The 24,331-nt window shown below is 39.1% G+C and overlaps 1 protein-coding gene across 1 annotated transcript in view; it reads right to left on the bottom strand.

Annotated features, from left to right (window-relative positions):
- LOC127656965 (aarF domain-containing protein kinase 1-like) overlaps nucleotides 1-22,802 on the bottom strand; it is a 175,034-nt gene extending 152,232 nt beyond the window's left edge. The window contains exons 1-3 of the mRNA XM_052145559.1: nucleotides 22,763-22,802; nucleotides 21,865-22,004; nucleotides 21,551-21,634 (exon numbers count right to left, since the gene is read on the bottom strand). Of these exons, the coding sequence (XP_052001519.1) occupies nucleotides 21,551-21,634; nucleotides 21,865-21,996 (216 nt within the window). The 5' untranslated portion in view covers nucleotides 21,997-22,004; nucleotides 22,763-22,802. The remainder of the gene's footprint in view (nucleotides 1-21,550; nucleotides 21,635-21,864; nucleotides 22,005-22,762) is intronic.
- Nucleotides 22,803-24,331: the final 1,529 nt, after the last annotated feature.

Genomic DNA, 24,331 nt, shown 5'->3' with positions numbered 1-24,331 from the left:
ATTAACAATTTATTTGTGTGTAAATAAGTTAATAAAATTATATGACGAAACAGAAATCAGTAGAAACTGCTATCTACCATTAAAAACACACAACACTATTTTTATTTAAGATTTTTAGGTTTCGTGTGAAATTAAGTGAATACAGTATACTGCTAAATAAAAGTACATGTTAGCAATATAATGTATATGTTATGTACTAAATTAAATGATGTAATATATCAGCATTATTTTGGCCAATCAGCCACCCTTTCTCGATATCGGCATCAGCCATTAAAAAAACAATATCGATCGACCAATATTTGTAAGTGTTTCACTGTAAATTTGATTATTAATTCTTCTTCTTTATAAGAAAATGCAACAGCATTGACAGTGAGCTCCAAACAGCTCCAAAACCTATGTTCTCTATCAAATTCCACATTAGCATTGGGGCATCCCAAATCATGCTATATTGAATAGTAAAGGTGCCCAGATGTCATAATGTTTCTGGTGGATTTCACAAGTATGTTTATCTGCATGCTTTTTGGGCTAGAATTGGCCACAATCCCTGGTTCACTTACTTTAGGGTCTTTCCGTCCTCAAAAACCTTTAATAACAACTGACCAAAACTTTACATAACAATTTCAAGCTAAATCACAGAGAAAATCAAGACCAATAATTCTCATAATCAATTGTATGCCAACTTCAAAACCTTGGCTCATTTGCATGTCTGTAGCAGCTGCAATGAAAATACAGTACCGGTGAAACCTAAAAAATCTATGATGCATTAGACATATAAGAGCATGTCTGAGCTAGGACTGGGCGATAAAACGATATTTTCGATATTTACTGCGTGTCACTAAAACACAAGCAGTTTGGCTTTCTGTGGCTTCTTTTCTACTGGGGCAGACGAAATCCGCTTAAAGGTGCTCACAGCGCTAGGAAAGAGCTTGCTCCGCACTGCTGCCAATCCTACGATCCACCTTGCGAGCATGATCTTCACTCACAATGCGCCAGTGGTAACATAGGGTCAGACTGGATGAATTTGCTAATGCTAGCTGCCTTGCTAACAATTAGGTTAAGTCGGACACAGGATTGATTCCATCTGCACCGCAAGACTTCATGACAAATGTTGCGCCCTCTCATCGTCTCTAGTGAAGAGCGCGACAGAACAACAGTGATGTGGACAACAGCTCTGATCTTTCTGCGCTGTAATCTTGAATATTGTTCTCTAGCAACAAACATGCATCATTTCTGCCCTGTCCCGCTCCGCACACGTTGCCTCTTTTCCCTGCATGTGTGTAGACATGAAGTGCCGCATGAGTAAACGTGGTTTCAAAGCACCTTTTAGACCATAACGTTTTTCTCTTCTAAATGTATCTTTATTAATCAGCATGTTATGAGTCTTTAATAATAAACAAATCTAATAAACAAATCGATTTCTGTTCTAATTTTGTGAAAATGTATTAGATGTCTGGAATGGATATGGAAAGACTAAAATTACTAGTTGGTAGACTAGTTTCTCACTTTAATGAAAATATACAAATGTTTTTTACATTTTTTAACAAATGTTTTCTAAATTTTCTCGGGACACCCCTGAACCCACATTCAGCATCATTCCACATTCACAAGAGCTTCTATGACCCATACTTGGGTATCTGAAATATAAAATATATAAAATTTTAATGTAAAAATATCCCAACAAATACCGGACTGCTGTCACTATGCTTCAGAACAAACAGATGATCTTTTAACATTCATTTTCAATTGATAAACGGTAAATGATGGTTAAATTGGTAAAAGATCCCACAGATCCCAATGCTTTGGCCGTCTCTGGACCCCATGTGCAGTTTTGTAGAGATTATTTTGATTGTTTAGAATTAATTTTTTCTTCTTTTCTTCCAACAACTTTGAAATAAAAAAAAAAAAGAATGTGCAATGTGTAAATGTATATCGTGATAAATATCGATATCGAACAATATGAAAAAGATTATCGCGATAACAATTTTGGCCATATCACCCAGCCCTAGCCTGAGCTAATGATAATTCAAAGGTGAAAATCTGAGATGACCTTCAGCCAATGATACAGCCAGCATTTCATTACCGGCCTCCGTATGATAGGTGATTTCCTACATGCCTGTTGAAGTGAGGTGAAATATTACATCATCGCAATTAACACGGCAGTCCAGGCTGTTGGCAGAGCGAAGATACTTGTGGGTTAGAATGTAGAGTAGCAGGTGGGCCTTTCTGTGAGGTAAATATAAACACATTTGTGTGGTCTGTTTCAAAACCAAGTGAGCTGTCATCGGAGGCAGCATTTTAAGGCATCATGGCCACACTCCCTATGCAACAGCTGTTCCAAAAGGTAGGCAAATTAATAATGCTGCCTTCTAAGATACCTTGTTTGGGCCAAAATATAAGACAGCATAAAATGCATCCTTTGCGGACAAGGCAATCTCTGAATACATTGCAATAAGAACATAGAAAACAAGATGGCGGACGAAGCAAAATTATAAAAATGAACACAAATTGAAATCATTACAATTTTATTCTGTTTTCTAAAGACTAAAACTAGATTTCAGTAGAATTTAAAAAAAGATTCTTCAGGTTTATACATCTAACAGTACTTTCAGCTGGTAGTAACACAGGGCATGTGGTCAATTTAATAATAAAAAAATAAAAAAAGTATTTTTCTGATAATATAAGGTATAATTTCTTTTGGCTTTAGTAAAATGACAATATAAAAAGTTTGAAAACTCCTGCCTTAGAGTACTGCATTGTTCCTATCATATTGCCTATATTGCAATCAATTATGAACCCTTAGTGCCTCAACATAATTGTGGAGCACTACTTGTTTGGTGCACTATAATGACTATTGAGTTGTTGCCTGTAAAGTCATTCTAAATAAGTAACTTGTGAAGTTCCATGACAGTTAGAATGCTGCCTATGTAGGCAGTAGGACGCAAGGCAGCTCACTATGTTTTGGAACAGAGCTATTGTGTAAAAGATGTTTGGTTACATTGAGGTGAAAAGAATAACATTTATGGATTCAGGCAACAGTTTTATCCTTCAGAAGGATTTATTTTTTTTTACAGCATCTCGGACGCAATCCGTTAGAGTGGCTTTTTCTGATTTTGTTAAGGTCTGTGCCAACAAACACTCTAAGCATGTTTTACAATCCTGTAGTACAAGCCAAGATGCTGACTTATTTGGAACAACAACCTGTGTGAGGAGCAGATTAATCATTTAGACAAGGAGGAAGGGAACAGTTCTAGGGGGAATGTGAAAAAGAAAGGAAGTGGGAGAAGACTGCTTTCTCACATCTACAAAATGAGCCAACCCAACCAAACACAATCCAAATTCCATTTTTTCCACAATCAGATTAGTCAAAACTATTTCTTACCGCTCACCGGATACAGGAAGTCTTGGCTATAATCCTAGTATATAAACAAGGTGCCAATACAAAGTTTTTGAATGTTCAAGGAAATATCATGCAGTCCAATCCAAAGCCCTTCCAGGTGTTGGAAAGAGTACTGAACATTTTTACTTAAGTAAAAGTATTGCTACAGAATAAATTATTCAAATGAGTAAAAATAGAAGTACTAAGAAATAATAGGATTCAATTGAAAGTAGTTTAGCTGAAAAACTACTCAATAGTTTACAAATAACTTTTATAAAAAAAATCATATTATACTGTATATTGTATAAACAATACCATTCAAAAGTTGTTTTTGAAAGAAATTGATGCTTCTATTCAACAGAAGGATGCATATAATTGATCAAAAATAGTGCCAACAACATTATTAATGTTGCAAATTAGTTTCACTGATTGTAATATGTGTTTTATTATTAATTATTTAAAATAAATGTTTTGACCATGATGGCCAAGCCCCATTTTCAGCAGCCATTATACTCCAGTCAACTAAGAATGTACTATCACCTAATCCTTAGGAAATCATTATAATTTGCTAATTTGGTACTCAGTTGAACAGTTGAAAGTTGCTGAGGTATTGCGCACACTTGCATTTCTCACAAGTCGGTTTACATTTGCAAGTCCAATTTTGGTGTTAAAAATGGCCAAAAAGAAACACATTTCTCCTGAAATCATTCTACGGTTTTAGAGAATGCACTACTGTTTTTAAAGAAGAAACCAAAGTGGATATAACAAGGATGGATAGGATAGTAGAAGGCCCAGATGCACATCAACAAGAAGACAAGTACATCAGATTCTGTAGTATGAGAAAAATACTCTCCACAGCTCCTAAACTAGCAGCTTCAATAAACAGAACATGCCAAACACTTGCATAGCTCCAAGTAGAAGTTTCTTGGATGAACAGTAAAAATACAGCATTTACTGTATTTAAATAAGAATAGTCATTTGTAACATTATAAAGTTACTTAACTGAAAGACAACAGTTTGTGAAGTTGGGCGAGTTTACGTCACAGTGTCTGGGCATTGCTTGTGGGGTCCCTCAAGGATCAGTATTAGGTCCTAAATTATTTAATTTATATATAAATGACATATTTTGTGTATCTAAATTACTGAAATTTATATTATTTGCTGATGATACCAATATATTTTTTTCTTGTGATAATTATAATACACTTATAAAAATTGTAAATGAAGAATTAGTAAAACTAAAAACATGGATGGATATTAATAAATTATCTTTGAATTTAAATAAAACGAAGGTAATGATGTTTGGTAATTATAAAGAAAACGCAGAAATATTATTAAGTATTGATGGTGTTACATTAGAAATAGTGTCAGAAATTAAATTCTTGGGAATAACTATTGATAGTAAATTAAGCTGGAAACCACACATCAGATACATACAAGGCAAAGTATCTAAAAGTATTTCTATAATTAATAAAGTTAAATACGTCTTGGAATATAATGCACTATATATATTGTATTGTTCACTGGTTCTGCCCTATTTAACTTATTGTATAGAAATTTGGGGCAATAATTATATAAGTTCACTACATACCCTCTTCTTACTCCAAAAACGAGCAGTTAGAATCATACACAAGGTGGGATATTTTGATCATACAAACTTATTATTTTTGCAATCTAAAATTTTAAAACTTTTTGATCTAGTTGATTTTTATACTGCTCAATTCTTGTATAAAGCCAACAAAAATGATCTGCCGGGTAATATTCAAAAGTTCTTTTTAGGAAGAGAAGGGGGCTACAACCTGAGGGGATGTGAAAACTTTAAAGTCCAGGCGGTGAGAACCACCAGGAAAAGCTTGTGTGTGACTGTGTGTGGTGTCAGACTTTGGAATGGTTTGGGGATACAGTTCAAGCAATGCCCAAATATTCACCAATTCAAATTAAAATTTAAAGAAATGGTGTTGACAAAATATGAGACTGAGTGAGGGATCTGGGTGCTCTTGTGTTTGTGATTGGGAGGGGTACTGGTTATGGTAAAATAAACTTAAGTATTTAGGATTATAAACGGTTCCTATTTATCTTGATATTGTAAATGGTGACACAATTATAAAAGAGTGGGATATGTGTACATAGCTGAGTAAATAATGATAATGATTATTATTAATTATTATTGATATTACTGTTATTGTAAAACTATGTTTAAACAATATGCTTATATTGTTTAAACATATTGGTTATATTTTATATATGATGTGATTATTATAGATATTGGGACATATTTGAATGTTTACGATAATGAGGATTATCATATAGAATTATAGTGATTATTGAGATACCATAATGTAATTGTAAGAAACTATAATATTAAATAAATATTACCAAAACAAATAAATTATTATTTATTTAACTGTTAATGGCAGCGGATATATGGGAAGGAATTGGTGGTGGGAGCAAATAAGTTATACTTCTTTCCACTCCCTTTCGAGCAACTATTATTATAGGTGTAAATAATATGTGTGTATATGTGTATATATTTATATCTATGTATATGGGAGATAAGCTGTGCTGTTATTTTTATTTTTATTTTTTTATTTTTGTGTGTGTGTTAATATATATGTATATATTATTTTATTTTATTTTGCTCGAAATAAACTTCAATCAATGTAATTCTTCATCAACTAAATGCATCCTTGATGAACAGATTTCTTTCAACAACAATGTTTTTTTTTTTTAAGTTAGTGTTCTAGTGTCTTGAACAATGGTGTTTACCCACATACAGTTTATAATGTATATACAGCTAAATATAAATTATTTTTAAGTGTCTTACTTCAAGAACTTGTTGCCACAGTAAAAATTTGATATATTTTAGTAAGGGTTATGTTGTGTAGTTTGAAAAGCCTTGTATTTCATGTTGGTGCATGGTACAGTTGTCTCCTTTTCTTTGCCTGTGCTGCTTAGAAGATTGAGGATGTCTAGCCATTTCAGATAATTGACTTTCGCCATAGTGCTTCAAAGTACAGCATTCTCTGTCGAATTCTAATGGATCGCTTAAGTTTTGTGGTCTGCGTTGTAATGGAGTGAAGCTTAGATGACTTGTGCAAGAGAAGAGTGGCATTTTCCTATCTCTGGGGCACGTGGTTGTGGCCTGCAGGCTTCTGTCGAACTGAAGATACACGTTTCAGTTTGGAAACATTTTTAACTCTTATACCTTACCGAACATTAAGGATGTTATGTCATTTATTATTTTTTTTAAATAAATGTAGTGAAGTTGAATATTTAATTTTTAATTGACTCAAGTAAAAGTACTGTCATTTATTTTTACAAAAAAAAACCTTAAAAAAAAAAGTAGTTGTACTTTGTTACATTATACCTCTGGCCCTTTCAAAAGCACATGATTTGAGATTAACTGGATCTCCGGTACCAGCTGGAGATCAGTTTCGAGAACTAAAGCAGAGACATGAACTGTTGCCGTACCTTATCAATATAGTCTTAAGCAGAGCTGAAAAAAAACATTAGGACAATGAGAGGAAATCTCTTCTGATGTCCTTTCTACCTCTCTGAGCTATCCTCTAACCCTGTAATCAGTCTCTCAGACCCCAATACAGCTTCACTTTCAACTTCTTTGGGGGAAGCCGTGTGGAATAAGCCCTCGCTGAAGTCTAATCAGCTGTGCAAATGCTCTGTGAGGGTTGATCAAGGACAGAGACCTCTGGAAGCTATCCCACTAAGAAACATATAAAAAAATTTACAAGATAAAACTGCCAAAAACACACAAACAACAAAAAAAAGCACTTAAGATACAACAAATACAACTTGTCTAGTAGCCTATATCCCAAGACTGTGACTTCATATATTTCCTTGGACAAACTATTTAGGGAACAACAGCGGGTGCCAAGTTATCCTTAAATAAGTGAAAACACGGTCAACTGTGAAAGCCTGAGAAAAGGGTCACAAATGCCTTTACAGAGGTTATATAACAGAGATCTGCCATTGACAAGCTGGCCAGTAAAACAAGCGATATTACAGTATATAGACAATCAAGGACAAAATTACAGACTTGTTAACTGAAAATTCAATAGATGAGAATAAATGAATATAAACACATGAATATAAATGCAAGATAAATGTTCCTTGGCAAAGCATGGCAGCCAAACCAACATCAGAGGTTCAATTCCCAGGTAACACACGAACTGATGAAATGTATACCTGTAGGTTGCTTTGGGTAAAGGAGTCAAATGGCAAATTCATGTAAATGTAAATAAAGTTTTTTAAAAGCCATTGAATTCTCTAACTCATTTATGCAATAAAGTTGAATCATTTAATTAAGGGTGAGTTGTCTTGAAATATAGTAAGATGCTGAACAAAATATCATATCATCAACATCATAATACAACCCCAATTCTGAAAAAGTTGGGACAGTATGAAAAATGCTAATAAAAACAACAACAACAAAAAAGAGATTTGTAAATTATATTCACCCTTTGCTATATTGAAAGCACTACAACTATACATTATATGATGTTTTATCCTGTGAATTTCATACTTTGTTTTTTAAATGTACAGTAATTTCTAATCAGATGATTTGTCCGATGTCCCATACTTTTTCGGAATTGGGGTTGTATTTGCAAATGAAAGATAGTTGCATAGTATCATACTTCCTAATTATCTGTGTAAAGGGATCAATGGAAAGGAGGAGGCGAGAACCGGCTTGACGATATAAATAATGGTTTAATGATAAACTTAAAAGACAACATAAACACACACATGACGGACATATCCGTAAACGATCTCTCTGTCCCGCACGATCCCCTGCAGTCAACCTTTATCCCATAATTAGCCTAATACGGGACCGGGTGTGTAAGATCACGACCCGGCCCCGCCCTCCGCCTTGCCACATTCATCCCTCGTTCTCACAGGCCGGGGAGTCCCCGGCCTGACGTACTCCCCCGGGGGAGGGTGTGCTTTAAGTCTAGTCTGCCGCCAGGTCATTTCCCTCTACCTGGACGAGGGAGGGGACAAGGGGAGGGAAACATAAATAATGAAACTTCCAGTAACAGTGTACGGTGAGAGAGAGACAGAGAGAGAGAGAGAGAGAGAGAGAGAGAGAGAGAGAGATGAAAAAAAAAAACTCGCCAGTTCTCAGATACGCCGCAGCTTGTTCCTCAGCCACTCCTCCACCCTCTATCGGACGACAGCCGCGCCTCTCCGGGCAGATCAGAGACAGTCCTCCAGCCCCTGGTGGACGGAACGCCCCGCCGCGTTCTCGGGGAACAGAAGGGGTCTCCCTCGCCCCTGGCAGCGGTTCTCCCGCTCCAGGCGGTCGCCAGTGAGCCCCTCCCCGCTCGCGGTCGGTGGTCTTAAACCCCGTTACGTTTCAGCGGCCGGTAGGTGACTCCTGCGCCCCTGGCAGCGGCCCTGACCGCTCCAGGCGGTCGGTTAGGAGCCCCTTCTACCCTCGCGGTCAGCGGCCATCGTCCTCTTTCATGCGGCTGTGCTCCTCGTCCCCCAGCAGATGGCCGCGGCTGCTCCGTTGGGGTGGACTGTAGTGGCGAGAACTCTACTACGGCATATCCCTCCTCCTTCCCGGGTTTCTGGCACCAGTGTAAAGGGATCAATGGAAAGGAGGCGGCGAGAACCGGCTTGACAATATAAATAATGGTTTAATGATAAACTTAAAAGACAACATTAACACACACGACGGACATGTCCGTAAACGATCTCGCTCTCCCGCACGATCCCCTGCAGTCGACCTTTATCCCTCACGGAGGCATAATTAGCCTAATACGTGACCGGGTGTGGAGGATCACGACCCGGCCCTGCCCTCCGCCCTGCCACAATCTGTAAATACAAAATACTTTAAATGTGTGTTTAGTTACAGATTCACCATTTCTTGTTTTCTCCTTAGCTTTTCGTTCTTACATTTCTATATTTTTTTCATGCTACTTCATTCCCTATTATATGCAACTCTTACTTAACATCGGGTAAAAACACAAAGAGGGAATTTAATTATACAATTGCTAAGTTCGAAATGGCATCCAACCATACTACTCTTACTACTTTTGCCATATGTGTCTTTAGCAGAAATAGTAGGAGTAGTATGCCATTCCAAACTCAGCCAATGTAACCGCTTACCTTGTGCACATGACAATAAATTACTTGACTTTACTGGCATCTCCTAAGAGTCTTGGAGTCATAGAGATGCAAACAGTGCATTAAGAAAAAATACGGAATTCTGAACATGTTTCCAGGTCAAAAAATCCTAAAAAGGTTGGGTCGTATAAAACAATGTTTGGTTTTATGGTTTACAGTGTATTCTGACATATTGTGACGATTCATCTCTTTAATAGTCACATGATGAACACTTAAAAGTCATGATTCACATTGCGTCTTTAGCTGTTGTGATTGTTCAGAGGGTAATCGGTCAAATGATAAGACACATATCCACTTTAAACGAACACCCCACACAGGCTAAAAGATCATACAGCAAGACTATTTTCTGAGCAGTTGGTAGAAAAATGCATTTTACAGCAGAGCTTCTGAGCAGCAGGGAAAACAGATTACATCCATTTGTGCTTCGATGCCCGCCTGACAGCAGCAGAGCCTGGTACACCTGCCTTGGAATTTGAGTGCATACATTATTCAGCAACGTTACAGCTCGGCATGCCACCGGTGTTGTCATCTAAAACTGCGGGCGTTCCTGTGCCGTAATCAAAGCAGACCAGTGAGTAGCTTGTCTCTGTGTGGTATCCTGTAGTTTCGACATGATCGTTTTTGAGAATCTCACACTTAGAGAGGAGGGGGTGGCTACTGATTCCAGGATTCACTCTCATTTTTTGTGGTTTAGATACTATAACTGCTCTGGTAGTTATCTTACGGGGAAAGTTTACCCAAGAATGAAAATTATATTATAATTTCCTCACACTCATGTTGTTTATTTACTTACTTTCTTCTGTGGAACACAAAAGGAGAAGGCATAATGATCACATCACTTACCATTCAGTTTTTTTGCATCTTTTTTTCCATACAATGAAGAAAGTGAAAGGTGACTAAGGCAAATTTTCTGCCTAACATATCCTTTCATAGCATTCGCCAGGGAGCTCTGCCGAGTGTTCAATATGGATTATCCAGTCACGTTGTTCCCACTTTGGTGGATTCCAGACCTGAAGGGATCTTGATGGCATCGACATGGCAAATTCTGATTGTCCAGTTTGACGAACCCATCACCGCTCGGAGGCGGTGGCAGAGGAGGACCCTGACGCCTGCTCCTCAGTTGCTGACAGCGTCCACGGCCACGAATGCCGTTCCACTGCCACTGCCAGCATCCGTGGCCACGAAGGCCGTTCCACTGCCAAGAAGGCCATGCCACTGCCAGCATCTACAGCCACAAAGGTCGTTCCACTGCTGCAAGCGTCCACAGCCATGAAGTCAGTTACCCTGCCGCTACCAGCATCCACGCCACGAAGGCTGTTTCCCTGTTGCTGACAATGTCCCCCATGAACCCTGTTCAGTGGCCGCCACTCAGTCTGCTGCCCCCTGTCCAGCGATCACCACCCAGTATTATGCCGCTTCTGCTCCGAGGCCACCTCTGAACTGAGGCCTTTCCTTAAACTCCTCCCTGGTTTACCTCCCTTTCTGTTGTGTTTTCTGTTCTTCGTTAGTGCTCGTTTTGTTTGTTCCCATTTTGGGATGCCAGGAGGCATCCCTATAGAGGGGTTAATGTCAGGTTGTGTTTTTATCTGACGGGACCGTGACATCATCATCCCATATCTTGTGTTTTGTGTACGTTTGTGTGAGCGCATGTGTCCGGTTTTGAGTTACTGCAGTGTGCTTTTCGGTCGGTCTTGTTCGTGTCCGGGGCATGGTGCCTGGATCCAGACTTCCTGTCTGGTTCGGTTTATGTCTGTGTCAGGATCCGGACAATCATGCTCCATGTCCTGTTTGTTTTGTTCCAATTGTGTTGATGTTTACTCCAAGTGTTTCAGGTGCCGCTGGCATGCAGAATCATTATTTCCATGGGAACGCTGATCATGCCAACTTTCAGCTGCCGGGCGACACCTGACCCTTGTTTGTTGCCCACTTTAACCCCACTCTGTGTCAGTGTCTTTGCTGGATTGTTGAATGTAGTAAGGCAGTGTGTTATCATTATATAAACCTGTTTGGTGAGAAGAAACTGACCTTGCTCTTTCTGCCAAGTTGGTCCTGTCTCGTGTATCTGTTTGGTTTCCCGTCTCTGCCTGCGTATCAGGAGTGTAGTTACCTTCCAGTTTGCTGTATCAAATAAAATCACTTTACTGTACGCTTATTCTCTGTGCTGATGTAAAGTATGGCGGAGGATCAGTGGACTCATTGATTCTGAATTCAAAGAACCCCTTGTAAGATCACTGAAATGGTGCCTGCTAGTCTGTGGAATACAATGAACTATTGACAGAGAATCCTCGTGCCTGCTAAACCCCCCTTTCCCATGTGACTCGCCTCACACCCTCGTGCTTTACCACGTGAGAAAAGGCATGTGAAAAGTTTACAAAAAGTTGTGTATTTCATGTAAAACCCAGAAATGCTTATTTTGAAAGAAATATATTTATCCCCTGTACTTGTGTAGATCTGATGTGATATCAAACTCGTTAGAATTGTTTCGTTGTGTAGTTTAAACTCTGAGGCCTTATATTTAATAGCCTAAGAGTGTATATCCACTTTTAAGTGTACCAAATACACATTTCTTGGTATCAAATTAAACCTTACGACGTGCCCCAGCTGAATATAAATATAAGGTTACATTAGTTTTACCATCTTTTGAGTTATTCAAGCCAAAGCCGGACCGGTCATAAATCATGCAAACGACATGCAAATGAGCCTTGACTGGACAAAGGAATCATCTCGCACCCAAAATGGAGAAATCTCATTGGGTCAGTCCTCCCAAGGGAGGTGTGACCTCCCTACCTTTAAAAGTCAGGTCCGGCATTGAAACGCTCTCTCTTACACTTCTGCTGCTCTTCCCCTTGGACTCTCCTGGATCTCTTCAAGCTCTCTTACACCCTCTCTTTGGCTGCCCCCACTTCACCTTACATCTCTTCTGCTGAACATTGCAACTCCCCGGAACCCTTCAACTTCTCTCTTCCCGACCCTCGGAACAACCCTTCAACTCTCTCTTCAAGTGAGCTTCAACTCCATGCTCTGGAAACACCAAACCGAAATCCTCCATCTCACGGACGCCCCGAGGACACGACATACACGCAGTCTTGCTCAGCGACACACAAAGGTCCATTGTGCAAGTATTATTTCATTGAAATTAAAATGCGTTACAGTGTGTAATTTCCGTGCTGGCTCCAAAGGGTTAATTGTTGAAATAAGTTTGCCATACTTCTAATAATTCTTTATTTTCCCTTACTGTGTCTACTTTGTTTATTTTATGTTTATTATATGTTAAATGTTTGTTTGTTAAGTGTAGCGATATATCCTAGTTCCTTGTATTAAACCCAATTATACGCTTGATTGTCTGTGTTTGTTGGTCATAAAACAAAGCCTCTTTAATGTGCGATCTAAAGCTACGAGCTGATATTATCAAGGTAAGTTAACGTGCCTTGATGAGTAAGCTTATAACTAAGAATAAACCTTCAAGAGAATTGGTCAAGAGTATTTAGCAAAGCGGTTCGCTGACTGATTGCGGTAGCCTACGGGTCAATTCCATTAAGGTGTTATTAAAATTAATATAGCCTGTCTGCATATAATGTATATTCCCTAATTAATTATAATTCGTTGTGTTTAATTATCTATATAAGCCCTTTTTGGGGCGTTTTTGTATGTATTGTTATCTGGTTCAAACCGTATGATTAATCATTGATTATGATCATTTAAAATTAATTGTACATTCCCCAAACCTGACCTAGATACTCTACACTGATGACTCTTCAATGGAGGATTCCTCATCTCTGCCCACATGTCAGGAGTGTGGTTACCTTCCAGTCTGCTCTGCGTTTGTTCTCTGTACCCACAACTCTTCAACGGAGGATTCCTCATGGATCTGCACCTGACTACCATGATGCATACACTCGCCTATGAACACACTCTTCATGGAGGATTCCTTAAGGATCTGCTCATTGTGCAGCCACGCCACGCACGCATCAACAAACACCTATCTCCTGCTTACTTCGGCCGGTGCTGGATTCTCTCCTCTTCGCCAGCACAGTTGAAGTTACAATTTATTGTTAATAAATCCTTTGAACTGCTCCTTCGCTCTTGGGTCTCTTTGTCTCGCTTTTTGACAACTGTTTGTCCATTTTATAATATGGAAAATAAAGAAATACTGCAGAGACATTTCTCTCTGCATTCTTGCATTACAGATATACTGTACACATAGCAAGCAACTGCTAATGAAGGTCTGCCATAAAAAATATTTGTCAACTGCAACAATTTAACGAGCAATTTGAATTTGTTTTACATTACATTTTTATAAACCATTTACAAAAAGGCTATAAGCTTAGTTCAGCTCCCTATAATAAATAAAAAAAAAAGAATATGTAAATAGCATACACATAATTCATGGGTTTCTAATGATTAATGTGTAAAACAGCTTACTAAACGAGGAAGGCTCTGCAGCCTGGAGTTTGGGTGTCACTGCTGTTCCCAGGTGTTTTTTCAGAGGTAGATAACACACATTATCTCTCTCATCTGGCTCTTGCTGGGCTCTTTTCTTTGAAGCCACACTGACATTGCAGGCAAAACTTTGCAGTTGTTCCTTACTATTCATAGAATACATTATCAGGAGACATCAGCTGTGGGTTAAAAGGGCCAAATTCATTCATTTAAGAAACACCAACTGTGGACCCATTGATTTCTCAGATACCCACACCCCAGGAATACTTTAAGTGTTCCACTTTGCCACCTTTGACTGCTAATTATGTTTTAGCTCAGTGGGAGAGCCAGGGGAAATGCACACAGCCTAACATGAAATATCCAACAGCAAAGATTATATCGCTAAAGAGGCAAAGGATTATGAGCTCTTTAAGGGCTTAGATTGTGTTTCAGGCATTAGAGTATTTAGTGCAGATGAAACAGCACACACACACACACAAAGTTTTTAATTTTGTCTATGACACTGATGTTTCTAATCCTAATTTACTAAAACTGAAAAGATGGCTTTGAAAATTTTTAATAAAACAAGGTGACACTTTATAATAACTTTCATTAAAAAGTTATTAACTGACATAATATATTAAAAGATCATATACTGTACAATGTAAAATCCACCACAATTTACATAATACACTTTCCTGGTATTATTGTGTTTCATTGGTGCAGATTATTTCACAGAATAATTAAATTATTAACAATTTGTCAATCTAATCTTTCATTTAAACATAATAACTTGCTTTCCTTTTAGGCTGACATCATCGAGACCTCTTATTTTAGAAGTTAAAATTAAAGCTATCATAAAGTGTTACAAGTGACCCAAGTTCGAAACCAGGCTCCAGGTACTTTCCCAAAAAAATGCCCCCCCCAAACCCCTTACAATGGACACAAATAGCAGGTGGTGTGGTCTGCAGAGAGCAGAGGCATGCTTAACTGTGTGGAAGACCACGAGTCACACGCTGTGGCCATTACATAGCTGCAACACCTGGGAGCACCCCATGATCTCTTGCACTGATAGCATAGCATATCCTTCTGCAAAATATCCAAAACCTTCCCAGAACTTACCCCACTGCCAAATTTTAAAAGCAGATGCTAAAATATTTGTCTCATCCCACTCCATATATATAAGAATCAGCAGACCTATAGTGAACACGAATTTAGGCACCAGCAAGGGCTTTGGTTCACTGACATTGGGACACTAATAACCCAATTAATAGGTACATGATTACGAGGTTGTGCATTAAAACATAGCTGATATTTATCAACAAAATCACTGTATAACATCCCATGACCAATATCCTTTAGGTATCATTTGTTGTGTTTCCCAGGCATCTTTTTTGTAGCTTTTAAAAGTACAGTGCTATATGAAATATGCCTGTGCCCTCTATTTCTGATGGATTTAAGATTGAAGAAGGCATGAGGATGTATGAGGTAAAATGAGCAGCCAATGCTCACTTGTTTTTATTGAGCATTCGTGGAATTTCTTGAGAGCAAACACTATAGTGAACTCAAATGATGCCCTGGTCAGTGTGCATTACTGCGAAAACTTCTTAGGCACATAATATGTTTTGCAAAAACATTTGTCTTAAGATGCCTTCAGTGTGTCAATAGGACATTTTAGACTCTTAAACATTCCTATTGAAGCTTGGAACATCCTATCTGCCAACAACCAATAAAAACAGTGTCCAGGTGTACAAGAGAATTCGTGCTGTTTTAAAGACAAAAGTGGTCACACCAAAAATGTATTTAGCTTTTTATGTTAAATAAATAAAAAACTATTTATGGCATTTTTTGAAGACATCCTCACTATAAAACGTTTTTCACAACTGCTTAAGATTTTACTAGGGAGCAAATTGAGATACATTCGAGTTACATGAAACTATCAAGCTGATAAGACCTTAAATGTTATTAAAAAGCAAACTCAAAGTAATCTTAACACCCATATTAAAATGTACCATGGTACAGTAAAGGTTTCAGATGGTAAAACCATGATACTTTGAATGGCACTGAATGATTACATACTCATACTTACACCATGAGATTTATTTACATGGTGCTCCAAAGTACTTCAAAGGATACAATGAAATTACCATGGTCCAAAAATTAGGTATTGCCATCATACAAAGTCCAAAACATATGGTACATAAGTTCAGTGCCTCTAAACACCAATATAATAACCCTAGGGCAAATAAAGTTAGATGCTATTTACACACCAGTGCAAATAGTTGCAGATATTATATGCAACCCTAATTAAATACTAACAGTATAGGAACATCACTGCAGCATGTCTATTGTGTTTATTAAGAGCCCCATAGACACACTAACCAACCCCTAAACCTTTCCCTAACCTTCCTTTACAAAGTTTAACCATAGTATTTTATAGTAAAATCATAGTAACCACAAAATTAAACACGGTTACTATATAAACACCATATTACTGTAGAAACACCATTGTTAATATCATCACATCTATGGTTTCCACCAAAAATAAACATGGTTATGACAATAGCACTTTAGTAAAACTAACATAAAATATTTTATGTATTAATTTTAGTAGTACAGAAAATATTAAGAGAGGAGACAGGAAACAGAATGGGAAAAAGAGTGCTACAAATAAGGAAACAAACCCTAGTCGAATAGACAAAATCTCACCGACATTACACCCTACGCCACTAAAGGTACACTCACGATGCAGTTATGTTTACAATAGACTATTTGGGGTGCAAATAGCCACGCTGTGTGGCACTTTCATCTACTTACACAAATCACGTCCACACTGATTTAAAAAAATAATAATTCTAAATTTAACCTCAAACTAAATAAAAAAAAATAAAAAATCATACCAAATCCAAACATTTCACTCAATCCATCTTCTTTCACGGCCCTTTTGCATTGACTTATAAATCACTCAAAACAAAATAATGCCAATATAAATTAGAACAAAAATACAATTGTTAATATAAACATAATGATAATAATTAAAAATTAGCCATGACCTTTAGATGGTTAAACACAATCTCATAATATTTTTTTTTTCTTCTCTCAAAACAGATATGACATTGATTGTCAGGGACTTAATTTAATGTTCAACTATATTTTAAGAGGCTGGACATTAATCCGCTGGTGGTATCTCCAAACTATAAATGTAGGAACTAAATTTGGACTTTGCGATGATGCATAAATGCTGTAAAAGTTTTGTTCATTCTTAGCTTGTGAACTCTTGCATTAACAAATGTTAACATATACAACCTTATTGGAACATGTTACCAATATTATTAATTTATAGGGGTACATTTCAGTCTTTAAAAGTTATTTAATAAGTCCACAATGCAGAAACACATTATCAGTAGCTGAAACATCTTAGCAGGAATGTGTCACGCAGGCAAGCAAGAGACCCAAAAGCAGAGGAACAGTTCACAGAATTTATTAATAACAGGAACTCAAAAGCACAGCAGGGCTGGCAAACAGTAAGAGTGCCAGCACCGACTGCAGCTGGAAGATGATGAGCATGAGGGTAGGGGGTCAATTCAAGGAATCCTCCAGTGAAGAGCATGTGTGCACAAAGGCAAGCGCAGCAGCAGGCTGGAAGGTAACTGCACTCCAGACACACGGGCAGAGACTGGCAATTAACACAAAAACACGAGACAGGACCAACTAATGCAGAGAGAGCGGGGTGAATTACTAGAACACACAACAACAATCTAGCAAAAAACATGAAAGGGTTTAAGTAGGCAGACAATCAATGGAGAACAGGTGGTGTCAGCCACCTTGATGTCCAGAAAGGTCCCTTTGGCTCCGTAGTACACCAATGCATAAACTGCTGCAGTCGGGCTGGGAGAAATAGAGAGTCAGTAGTCCAGGGATTTTGCTCAGGGGTGTTGCGCTCAACCGTAACCCCCTGCCTACTGTCAAGTGGTGGATTTCTTTTCCTGAGCAGGAGGTGGAGACATGGCCAGGACGGGCACAATGCAGGCTTGGGTGAGGCATTGCTGCTTCTCCTCTGGAGATAGCAGAGCCCTCCCGACCTGCATGGTACTGCCTCGGACTGTGGTTCCAACGGCCCGGCCGGAAAAGTGGACTGGGTACAGCGGTGTGACGCCCGGGCAGGTGGAGAACGGCGGCGATGCGGGGCCAGGTGCTGGTCCATTCCGATGGACAGGTCCAACAGATTGTCGAAATGGGAGGGCAGATCCAAGGCATAGATCTCATCCTGAATGTTGTCAGATACATTTTTGTATAAACCCATACAAAAACCGGTCCCACTGCGCGTGGTCACTCCACTTACGAGTTTCTCAACCTCGCCGTATCTTGATGGCATAATCAGCGACCAGACAGTTTCCTGAGACAATCCAGACAAACCCCTCACTGCCTCACGACTTGAGCTGAGCAATCGAGCACTTAGAGGAGCTCCTAAGACAGCCCTTGACATGATGCGCAACAGGGATGTCCGTTGTCCCACATGGTGGTTCCCCACTCAACGGTGAGGACCATGATGACGCATGCCACCCTTGTCATCTTCAATGGAAAAACGGAGGGCTGCAATGAGAAGTACAGGGAACATTGTGAGAGGAAGGTGCAGCAAGACCCCACCTCACCTGAGAAAGGGGCTGGAGGTTGAGACAGGGCTCAGAGCATCAAGAAGCATGGGGAACCACCGGGGCCGGTGTGAGCACTTCCTAGGTGGGACCATTAACGGGAGGCTGGCGGAGTTGTTGGATGCCAGAGTTGAGCTCAGTGAGCTGCAATGCCATTATCTCCAGAGCCCTGTTGGAAGAAGAGATCTGATCTTGCTGACATCCCAGTAAGGCCACCTGCTGAGAAAGAGTGGACAGAAGACTGAATTCCTCCGCTGGGTCCATCCTGGATAGATTATTCTGTCACGCAGGCAAACAAGAGATGTAAGAGCAGAGAAACAGTTCACAGAATTTATAAATAACAGCAACTCAAAAGCACAGCAGGTTTGGCAAACAGTAAGAGACCTGCCACCGACTGCAGTGGGAAGACGATAAGTGTGTTTATATGCGTGAAAGCAGATCCGAGAGGAATCCTCAGCGAAGAATGTGTTGTAGGCGTGTATGGGTAATGGCAGTGTAGAAGGTAGATCTGAGAGGAATCCTACGGTGAAGAGTGTGTGGGCTCAAAGGCAAGCACAGCAGCAGGCTGGAAGTTAACCGCACTCCAGACAAAAGGGTAGAGACTGGCAACCAACACAGAAACGCGAGACACTACCAACTGAGGCAGAGCGAGTGAGGTGAGTTCCTAGAACACACAACAATCTAGCAAAGAACATGAAACAACAAAGGGTTTAAGTAGGCAGTCAATCAACAGAACAGGTGCTGTCAGCAAGCAAATTAGTGGCATGATCAGAGTTCCCATGCATGCTGGCAGCACCTGACACACATGAGGGAGAGACAACTAAAACAAACAGAACAAACCGGCAAACTCACCGGGACTGTGAGAGTATGATCCGAAACAACCTACAACCAGTGAACTGAAGCGCCAAGTGAGGGAATAATTAGAAGTCAAATCTCTCCTCTATATTAAATCAGGGGTCTGCATTAATTTTAATCAGTGCGTGTAGCCAGGCTTGACTGCAGGCCCCAAGGGGGAAGGAGACCGGCGCCCTGTCCCCCACACCCAGGCCTGCCAGTGAGATTGCAGGTGGCTCGGACCACATCTTTTCAGGGTTCAGTGCTCCCCTTCAGCGGCTGCCACCAGCACTCATGTTCACACACACAAACACATACAGGTGAGAGACTGCAACCTTTCCCTGCACCAGCTGTTTAACTGTACCTAACGGAGCTGCTCAAATGGCCTTTATACACAGCGGTAGAAAAGGCACAAATTTGCATTTGCTACCAGTTGACATTTGCATTTGCATCTTTGATCCTGCAAACAGCGAGTCAAAATGTGCGTTCAGGATGTTTTAAATTTCATACACTGTTTTGAGAGTTTAATCAATACATCAATTATGAGATTACATGTTGATTATTGATGTGCACTTGCATGCGGTCATGTTTGAGTAATGTGCTGACTTAGTCAACAGTTTATAAAATATGATTACTTATTGCAATACATGTAATTTAAGATTACATGAACACATATACATGGCATTAGAGAGTGGAAAAATGTGTGTGCATGCATGTGTAAGCATTTTGCATGAGCCCTAGTCTGTATCATGATTAAATTAATTTGCTAAAGTTTTGTGTGGTCTAAGGGGGCTTTCACACTTGGTTTGATTGCCTGTTCCGAACCAGAGTTCGATTGCTCCCCCCTCCCCCGGATGGACTGTGTTCACATTATATATTTGTATCCGAACCGCGGTACGCTTGCGTCATCAAGCTGCAGCTGGTGCGTAATCGTGTTGCTTGATAACCGCGAAATCAAAAGGCGTCAAAATTCAATGAATAGACTTGCTAGGTTCACATTTGTTCTTCTTTTTTTTAACCTTTGGTTTTGTTTTCAACATCAAGATACAGAAACACACTTGCGTCTGTCTGCCGCAAAAATGCTGAAATCGTTCAAAAGATAGCGGGCTGTCCGCCGAAGACAATTTTTGCGAAGGCAAGCAGAAATCATCTCTCTGCTTGCAGTGTGTGTGCGTCAATCCCGCTTTTCGTCAAGGTAAGTGTATACACACATGCACACACGCACGCACGCACGCACGAAAGTAAACCCTTTCCGCTCATTTTGAAAGTGACGCGTATGAGACTGACGACCACATTATACGTCATCAATAGTGGTTCACTTCCGCGGTTTGGTTCGATTGCGTTCATATCAGCAGCGAACCGTACTGGAGTTCACATGAACCGTACCCCAGACCACCTTTTTAAGCGGACTCGAGTACGGTTCGCAGGTGCGCACCCGAGTTCGGAAGACAGCGTTCACATCATCCAAACGAACCGAACTCTGACGTCATTCGAACACGGGGTGCTAGTGTGAAAGCCCCCTTAATGACCCAACACTTCATTAATCAATCGCAATGTACACAAAGTTATTTGAAAACAAAATTAAATATTACAAATATAATTATAGTAACAAAAACAAACTAAATTACATTTTAAACAGCTTAAATTAATACGTTGGCTTTAAACTTTAGAAACCCACATTTACACATCATTGTATAAGACCACTCATATTTACACATTATAATGCCTATTATGTGCTCAGGAACTTGGGCTGTAGTCATGCTGAGGTCAGAAGTATGAAAAAGGATACCATTATTCCTAAGCATCAGAAGATCAAATAATAAGAGTTAAATGTCAGTGAATTTGTCAAACTTTATGCTGTTCCTGCACTGTTTGTTGCACCTGTGGTTCTGCGCATAGCCTATACTTTTGAAGGATCCACACATTAGGAAGGATTGGCTATGATTTATTAAAAAAATATTTTCAGTCCGACTTCTCAACATAAATCTGCTCCACTTTGCAGCCTTTTCTAGCCCACAAATGACAACATCTAAAAAGACCAACTACAGTTTTGTCCACATAGCAGGTTTTCAAGGAAACATTAAATAAAACATGATGAGCCAATGAAGACAAAGAGTTTTACCTTTGACTTGACAACCCAGTACTCCTCTGTCCCATACTGTACAGCTCTGAGTGTTGTGAGGTAGTCGTAACTGATGACAGCCGTCTGAAAAGGATCATTTCAGAAACAAAGATCAAGGAAAAACTGCAAAACAATCTGCACTGACGAGCTCAATCAAAGCTGCACCCTACTGGCAGAAAGTACACAAAAAATAATTGTTAAATATTTTAGTAGAAGCTGCATTCTTAATTGATTCACTTACTTTTACACAATAAACAAGTATTTAAGAGTTAAACAAGGTATTACACAAAATGATAGAGGATAATTATATTTACTGTTGCAGCTGCCCTCCCAAATCTGATGATGCTGAGGTCATTGAGGTCAACATTTTTATTGTACAGGTAGAACCCTGATGAAGCGAACACTGCCGTGGCAACAGATGATACTTTCAGTAGCCGACCAGCCATGTGAGGTACTATGAAAATACATAATAATGCACAATTAGGTTTCTGCAACAATATTAAACTATAACATTCTGAGGTAGTGTAGCATAGTGGTTAAAAAACTGGAAGGTGGCTGGTTCAAACCCCACAATGAGGCATAGCATGAAATATCCTCTTTGTGCCCTTGAACAACACACTTAACCACAGGTTATTTAAAGGTTGATGTCCAAATATGGCATCAGCTGAATTATTATTTCATTATCAATTACGCTCTAGCTTTGTGTATCATAGCATTTCCACTATATGTGCCTCCCTATGCAGGCCGTTTGATTATAACAAACAGGCATACTGAATGTGCTTAAATAAGAACATGGTTGTTGACTGATATAATGATTTTGCTGCAGACGATTGGATCAACTCTTTGGAGGCGTGACGGGAGCATTGCGTCATTGACACTGGACATCTTGCCATGCGAGTGTTAAGAAAAGGATGTTTTACGCAACTGAAGCCAAACGAAGCATAATTTACCAAATGTATGAATGAGGTAAATTAAGTCCACCGTTTACACAAGTAATATAGAAGCACAATACACCTGTAGTGAATGTCTTTCCTGCATAACATCAGTCTATACATTAAAGGACGCGGACAGCTGATCAATATTATGCAAGCGGTTGCATAACATGCACAAAGACAACTAAATAACATACGTTTTATTGCATTAAATCTGAGTTAATAACTGTGATTGTTTATGGGTTTTTTTAGATAGTCTTAGAACAGCTTATTTATTTACCTTCATTGACTGCTCCCACGATGGCATCCACTAACCGGTTTCGCTTTGTGAACTTTCAACTCTTACGTCTTGGTTTTCAACAGAACGTGCGTGTCACGCACTGCACAGTGGTTATTGTAGTTCTCCGTTAGGTTCTTTTTTTTTTTTTTTTTTACAGTGTTCCTCCTCCTATGCTTTAAATTATTATTATTATTATTATTTTTTCCCCCATAACATTATTATAAACAATTCACAGATACAGGCAAACGTGTAAATCAGTCAATTTTAGCTTTCACATACATTCACTTAAAGTCCAATCATTTTTATTTGTATAGTGCTTTTCACAACACACATCATTTCAAAGCAGCTTAACAGAAAATCATGCTTTAACAGAAAATGACCTAATATGTACAAAGACCTTTGGATCCATGCCGAAATTATGAAAGTGTTTCATCATTGTTTAATTGTAAATTGTGTATAAAATATAATATTTAAAATACAAATGAAATAATAATTGTATTTAGAACCCCAATGAGCAAGCCGAAGGCAAGGAACACAAAACTCTTAACCTTGGGAGAAACCAGACTCACTGTGAGGGCCAGTTCCAATATTAGTTATTTGTGTGCAGTGCAGGTCATGGTTTACAATTTGTAAACCACGTGTTAAAGGCTAGAGTTTAAATAAAGGTTTTGTAAGAACTGTAAATTAATGACAAATAACTTTGAAGTCCATGCTGGATTAACTGCAGAAATTCACATAAATGCATTGTCCGTTGTTAGTTGGCTGATGAAGGCTTTTGTTGGTACTTAATTGATAGTCCATGTTTTCCATTTTAAGAGTGAAGTACATCAATAAACAAAGGTGATGCAGACTCAGAGATCAATGCGGTGCACCGCATTTCTACCGACTGGTCATTTCGGTGAGGTTCGGTGGGGTCCATTCTAATTCCAAGGTTCAGGCAGTGGCATATAAATGATCCGATGTCTTACAGTTGGAGTTTTCATCAGTTCATCCTCTGAAGTCCACTGTAAAATAATAAAGGGATGTCTGGCTAGCACCGGCTGTAGTTTGTCATCATCACTCAGCTGCACATAGCAGTGCTGTCCGAAACCAAGCAGGAACGGAGCTGGATCTGGCCAACTCTGGTAACCTCAGGATTTGAATCCCGAGGTTGAGACAGGGAAACAAATAGAATAATATTAGCATAGGTGCCATTTAATTTATTGCAGTTATAGATTATGAATAATGTTTCTGAGAAATGTTTCTAGTTCCGGCAGATAACTAAAGCAGCCTAATTGGGAGTTGATGGATAAACTGGATGTATGCCTGGCTAAATAGATGAGTCTTTAATCTAGATTTAAACTGAGGGAGTGTGTCTGTCACCAAACTGTGTTAGGGAGACTTTTCCAATTGGGAGGGTTTAGGAGCCAAATAGGAAAAGGATCCACCTCCTTTTGTGGATTTTGATATTCTAGGAACTATTAACAGGCCAGAATTTGATCGTAATGAACGTGATGTAATATAGCGTGTCAGAAGGTCACTTAAATACTGTGGAGCTAGACCATTCAAAGCTAGTTACATTATTAATAC

Source organism: Xyrauchen texanus, chromosome 16, assembly GCF_025860055.1.
Source record: "Xyrauchen texanus isolate HMW12.3.18 chromosome 16, RBS_HiC_50CHRs, whole genome shotgun sequence".
In the NCBI taxonomy this organism is placed as follows: Eukaryota; Metazoa; Chordata; class Actinopteri; order Cypriniformes; family Catostomidae; genus Xyrauchen; species Xyrauchen texanus.
The sequence above is the reverse complement of the archived record's forward strand: the minus strand, read 5'-3'. Positions and strand labels throughout refer to the sequence as shown.